This window comes from Pteropus vampyrus, unplaced genomic scaffold, assembly GCF_000151845.1.
Source record: "Pteropus vampyrus isolate Shadow unplaced genomic scaffold, Pvam_2.0 Scaffold306, whole genome shotgun sequence".
In the NCBI taxonomy this organism is placed as follows: Eukaryota; Metazoa; Chordata; class Mammalia; order Chiroptera; family Pteropodidae; genus Pteropus; species Pteropus vampyrus.
In genome coordinates, this window is record NW_011889087.1 from 892,028 (window position 1) to 898,336 (window position 6,309).

The window sequence follows — 6,309 nt, forward strand, 5'->3', positions numbered from 1 at the left end:
TTTTTATTTTCTTTAACATGTGCAAAGATAAGCCTCGGGTCTGTTCTATCAGACCCCAGAGAACTAAAAAGAAAGCCCCTTCTTTAAAAACCACACACCATCCAGCGTAGGGTGAGAAACTTAAGATGAGAGAGAGGGAGGGAGGCCTCCCAGTCAGCAGGCGGGTTGGGTCCAGGTAATTTACCACACGTGCATCTGGCAACAGTCTGGATTCCTTGCTGTCTGATGCTGAGAGCCGAGCCTGGCTTAGGTACTGCTCTCCACAGGACTTCAGTGAATCTGCCCAGCCACACACTTCACCCGTTCCCAATGCCCTTTGGAAATAAAGAAGAAGAATTAGAAATGTAATTGCTTTCCCAGGGAGACCACCCATAAGGGTGCAAAGATCAGAGGCTGCTGACAGATCTCAATGTTTCTTTGGTACTTGGAGGTAGTGCGGAGGAAATTCGAGTGGCTTTTCCATGCCCCTTCCTATACTTAGGGTCCATCACTGAGGAAGGGCTTGTGGTTCCGCAGGAACAGTAGAGCTTTAGTGTCCACAGGCTGGGGTGAGTGGTCCAAACTTCACCTCCCCCACCTTCTAGCTGAGGGTGCGGGTGACAGGAAGCACAGTAGCAGGTAACTGCACTAATGAAGGAATCCCTTTTGTATAGAGACTGGGAGGAACCTGGCAGCTCAGCAGACTCCTGGGCCCTGTGTTTTTGTGTCATACCGGATCGTTTCATAACGAGCTGTCCAAACATGGGACACCAGTGTGTTTGTATATTTTATTCATTGTATATATTTGCATCTCAAAGGATTTACAGCCCAGGCTTTCTGGACATTCCTAATCAACCTTTGCTCCTCGGGGGCTGACAGGGCCCTTGTAAGATGGTCTCACAGGGGCAGAAACACACTCGGCACGATTCAAGGGACATGTCCAAAGTCTCACAACAAATTAGTGACAGACCCAGCATCCAGGGTCAGCCTGGCCACCTGACTCTCGTTCAGAGCCCTTTGCAGCATAGCGTGCTCCTAACATCTGAATAAGGAACAAACCTGATATTTGTACAGTAGGAAATCAGTGGTTAGTCTGAGACACTGGACTAAAGCTACGGGTGATGGAAGAAAGGGCCAGAGTCTGGCCTTCCTGTGGCATAAAGCCATTTTAACGGGGGCTCCCTCCTGCCCCCAGTGTCCTGCCCTGCGGCTCCCTTCTCTCTCCTACCTTGGCTGTTGAGGCACCCAGGGTCGCCAAGAGAAATGCTAGAGGCTCTGCCCCATGTGGTCCCTGCCAGCCTGTCTCGAGAGTTCTCATTTTGCCTGCAGCCTGTCAGTGTAGATGAAAGGACAGCCTGTGGCCAAGGACCAAGCAGCATGCCTGCGGCAAAGTCGCCCTTGGGGATCAGTCCGGCCCAGGAATCTTTACTCCCTCCTCAAAAGCACCTGAACCCTGTGACAGGGCCCTTGGTGTCACAGCCTCCAGTCCCTGCAAGGGACATGGTCCTTACCTATCCCCAATTTGCAAATGAGGAAACTAGGGCTCGGAGAGGCAAAACATCTTGCCCAAAATCACTCAACAAGTTGAGTATTTACCAAAAGGGCACCCCGTGGGAGCAAATTCTCCACTTGTCCCAGAGCGAGGGCCTCGTGGCGTCTTGAAACCACGTCTGTGTAGCACTTTCCGTGAGACTGGAAAAACACGATTCTATTTCAGAAATGGGGAGATGAGGGCTGCGATACCCTAGATCCCCTTAGAGCCACTGATGGGGCCTCTGTAGGACTCACATAAGGGCTTTCTGGGCTCAGTGTCCCTATCTGTGCAATGGGCAGGCTAGACGCATGGCCCTCTGCCCGCTGTGAGTGTTCTAGAACTCTGGTTCCCCCACAGCCCCTCTCAGAATGGCCAGAGCCATGTCCTGCTGGTAAGTGGGGACACCGTTGCCTCTGGCCACAGTGGACATCAGAGGAAGGTGGCCACTGTACTTTCAAACATTCCTTCCAACTTGTCAGCCCATAATGAGCCGGTGAGCTCCTTCTCATTTGCTGACTTTTCTTATAACATTTTAAAAGTTAGTAAATGAAACTGCCCGAGTGAGGACACCATCTCACTGCACCACGACTGTCTCACGTCACAGCTCCCTGATGGCATTTATCACACTTTCTGTTAGTACTACATTCAGACAAGCATGTACAACTGTTGGCTCACTTAAGCCTCATAAAAATTCTGCCAGGTTCCCAGTATCACCACCTCTGCACAGATGAGGAAACTGGGCTTCAGGGTTCCACGGCTGGTAAGCGGCGGGGTGGGAACCACCTCGTCCTCTTTCTACTCACCACACTGCTTTTATTCAGACACCAGGAAAGGTGGTGCCTCCTCCTGCATTCCTAGACTCTGTCCCTGCTGGGATCTAACAAGCTACACAGAGGGGCTCCCCAGATGGGCTGGGTGAGGCACCCCTCAACCAGAACTCTGCCCGTGATGTCAGGTTCACCCCCACCCCCATACAGCACAGACGTGCGCCCCAGCTCCAAGGTGCCCTGTGTAGAACTGCATGACCCAGTGGGCTGCTCTCCCCAACACAGCCCCAGCCAGTGATGACCCAGGCAAGCAAGTCTTTTGCCATGAACCAAGCACTGTCCTCAGTGCTTTTTCCTTTGTTTCTCACAGCATCTCTAAGGAGGATGACAGATGAGGAGACAAGTGTGCGAAGACTATCTTGTCTGGGTCTCATGGTTGGTAAGTGGTGGAAGCTGGACCAAGGTTCATGCCTCTGTATGTCAGGCTCCCTCTTAGGGCAGAGAAAAGGGAGAAAGGGCACATGGGCCTCAGAAACCTTCCACCTTCAAGACTAGGACCACCCTAGAACCACATCAATTTTGACCTATCCTGGAGACCTTTGGATCTGAGAGCCAGGTACAGTGTCTCCCACGCTGGCCACCTCTGGGAAGCTTGGCAACATAATCCACCAGCCTTTGATCCCTTGATTACTCATCACCATCACTCTGAACTTGACTCCTTCCTCCTCCCCATCACCATCCATAAACTCAGTGAGAGTGCACCCCACTCCACCCAAGCTTCAGATCTGTCAGGATATGGGCTTATACACCGCTTCCCCCCACCCACCTCCTTGAGGTTGGTAGGATTTATGCTTGTTCAAAAACTTGCCCTCTAAGTTCTAGATGGATGCACAATGACTCTGCTCCAGGGGTAGAAGAGACTTTTCAGCCTACGGTTTCAAATATTTTAACCCCTTTATTTTACAACAAGAAAACTGAGGCCCAGAGAATTGAAAGAACAAGAAGTTAGGCGCAAAGTTGGGACCAGAAGTAAGGTGCCCCAGCCTCCAACCCCATGGTGTCCCTCTGGCTCCACAGATGCTCAAAAATGAGAACAAGCGGCTGTGCAAAAATGTGACCTGGCTCATAATTGACTGACTTGGACAAGAATTTTCATCACTTGCTTGCAGCCTCATATGCATACACTGGGTTATTACCTGTGCTCTGTGTAGTCTACCAAGGACCATTCCCACCTAAGCTTGGGAAATCCTGGCTTCCTAGTTTGGCTGTGGGAACTCGCCTCTTGGGTTGCTCAGACATAGAATGGAGTCATCGGGAAGAGATGGGCAAACCCAGTTCCCTGCACCAAGGCCCCCCAGCTTCCCCACCCCGCCACCCTACCTGGCTCCCTACTTGCAGGTGTGCACGTCGTAGATGCGGATGCACTCCTGGCAGCTCACATAGCAGCACCAGTGGAAGATGCAGTGGCATTTCTCCTTCCGCTTCTCCGTCCTCGTGTTGTGGCCGCGGCCGCAGCAGAGCAGGTCACAGCCATCGATGCCGTGGGAGGTGACATTGCAAGTCCGGTCCCTGGTGCCAAAGGAGCCCGTCTCAGGGTTGGGCTCGCAAAAGTTGGGGGAGTTCTCATAGTAGACCAGGTCCCTCTCGGTGGGTGGCTTGAAGAGGGCGTACTTGGCACGGAGCGTCTCCACCCAGCCGCGGGACTCACGGTGCTTCTCCACCACCATCTCAGAGGCGCTGTCGTACTTGTCCTTGAGGAAGTCACCGATGGCACGGAAGTCGGGCTGGGCCCACCAGCAGGTCTTCACCTCGCAGCTGCCCGACAGCCCGTGACACTTGCACTTGAGGTGCATGTGGTCCAGGATGGTCTGGGGAAGAGGAGTAGCAGCTGGCCCCCAGACGGATCCCACCTGGGAACACACCTAGACCCTCCGGCTCCACCTCTGCCCACCCCCATCCTTAGAGCCTTCTCTATTCCTACGCTGGGCCGGGATGAGAACCGATGGGGGACAGAGGCATGGACCAAAAGAATGCTGACCGCTGTTCCCCTCCCCTTCACACTCCAAGCATTGGCAGAAATCACATCCACTTCTCAAAGCCATAGCAAATAGGGATTGTTATCCACGTTCAACAGATGGAGAAACTGAGCGCGGGAGCTTAAGCGACTCGCGCTAAGGCAAACAACCATAGGAAGGAGTGGAGTCTGAATTCAAAGCCAGGCCCATGGGACTTCACAGTCCTGTAGGAGCTCACAGGATGGGCTGCCTGGTACCTGCTCTATGGGGCCCGCACTGGCTCACAGGCTGACGCATACGCGGCAGGCAAGACCCGGGTACAGTCCAAGGAGAAAGGAGGGTGAACAGAAGGAGTGACTGTGGGGTGCGGGTGGGGATGCGGGCCAAGCCTGGCCCAGGGGAAAGAGGACAGCAGGAAGCCCGGGAGGCACAAGGACCGCTGGAAGGGGCAAGGCGGGGCAGGGGCAAGGGCAAGGCCAGCCCAGGAGAGTCCGGGACAGGGTCAGGAAGGGCCCCGGGCAGGGTTGCGGCGAGGGCGGCAGTTGGCTCACCGTGCGGCCTGCCTCATTGTTGTGCTTGTTCATGGCTGAGCGCGCATCTGGCCTGTTCTCCCGCGCGTCCGCAAACTCCCGGGACACGAGCACCCCGAAGTCGGCGTCCTCACTACATCCGCCCCACTTCCAGCCCTCGCCGGGCGGCCCCTTATGATGCGAATCGCAGCCGCAGATGGTGGAGGTGCCCTCGGCACAGGAGCGCGTGACTGCGAAGGCCACGCCAGCAGAGGCGATGGCGTGAACGAAGGCCGATTCGCGGGTGGCTGCAGGGAGGGAGTGGGGAGATATTGCTCAGACAAGGTCCTGGAACGCGCCCGCCCTGCCTCAATCTTCCCATGCTGCAAAGAGGGCTCACCAGCCCCGAGGGAAGAGGGAGGAACCCAGACTCCCTTCAGACCCTCTTCGGCTGGCCCAACTCCTGGATGTCCCACTTTAAGGTGGGCGTCCCCACTTTATGGATGAGCAAATCGAAACCCAGGGCCGCTGTTTAACCCAGCGCCTTAACAGCTGGCAGAACACAGCCTGTTAAGGACAGCTCTGGCAGACTGCGAAAGAGATAAGGTGGTGTGCTCTGTCCCGGCCCAGGCACCCCTGCCCTCCACCTTCCCAAACTCCAGAGACCCCAGCACAGGCCTGAGCCTTCCCAGTCCTGACAGCCAGAGGTCTGTGGGGAGGAAGGCCTGGGAACCTACAGCCTAAACCTGCTCAAGTCCTTCCACCCCCCACCTGGATGCACCTGGGCAAACCCCTTTTCTGAGCCTCAGTTACCCTCTTCACAGAATGAGAACAACTTCCTTCTGGCAGCAGAGTTCCTAACCAGGAAGGTGGTAGCCAGCATCCTCCCTTCCCATTCTTCTGTCCACCCAGACAAGGCTAAGGTTTGGGACTGGGAAGACCAAGTTCCCCTGGGAGGAGAGGGACATAGGGCAGTTCCCCTGGTTCTGCCCCAGGGTCCAGCGAAGAAAAAGGAAAGATTCCCAGGAGTCTCCCCCACCCCACACACCTCATTATAACTACCTTTGGGTGCTGGGTAGGCACCAGATTCTGCCCTCCGTGTGCTTTATCCCATTTAATCCTCTTAACCCCAGAGGCAGGAAGTCTAATAGGTCCATTCTACAGACGGTTAGAGGCAAAGGCCTAGAGGCCTGCAGTCCCACGATCTCTCGCCTTACTGGTGAGGGACCCAGAACAGGGTGGTGACCTGTCCAAGGCCACGCAGGTGGCAACACGTCGGGCTTGCCTAGAAGCCAGGGCTCCTGTCCTGAGTGCTGCGGGAAATGGAAGTTTGGCAGACAAGGGAGTCTGGTAACCCCTGGTAGCCATTGTTGACTCTTTCAGAGGCCCCAGCGCCCTCGTGGGACACCTGCAGTGGAGGGAACCGTCCTTCTGTCCCGAGCAGACGGGAGGGGAGCGCGGGGCGGGGCGGCCGGCGCGGTGGAGCCCGCGCGGCAAGGGCGGAC

General features: G+C 55.5%; 1 protein-coding gene across 1 annotated transcript in view; it reads right to left on the reverse strand.

Moving 5' to 3' along the window:
* Positions 1-144: 144 nt before the first annotated feature.
* The window catches only part of WNT3 (Wnt family member 3), a 48,473-nt gene continuing 42,308 nt past the window's right edge, over positions 145-6,309 (reverse strand). The window contains exons 3-5 of the mRNA XM_011377096.1: positions 4,847-5,112; positions 3,661-4,148; positions 145-314 (exon numbers count right to left, since the gene is read on the reverse strand). Coding sequence (XP_011375398.1) covers positions 3,669-4,148; positions 4,847-5,112 — 746 coding nt within the window. The 3' untranslated portion in view covers positions 145-314; positions 3,661-3,668. The remainder of the gene's footprint in view (positions 315-3,660; positions 4,149-4,846; positions 5,113-6,309) is intronic.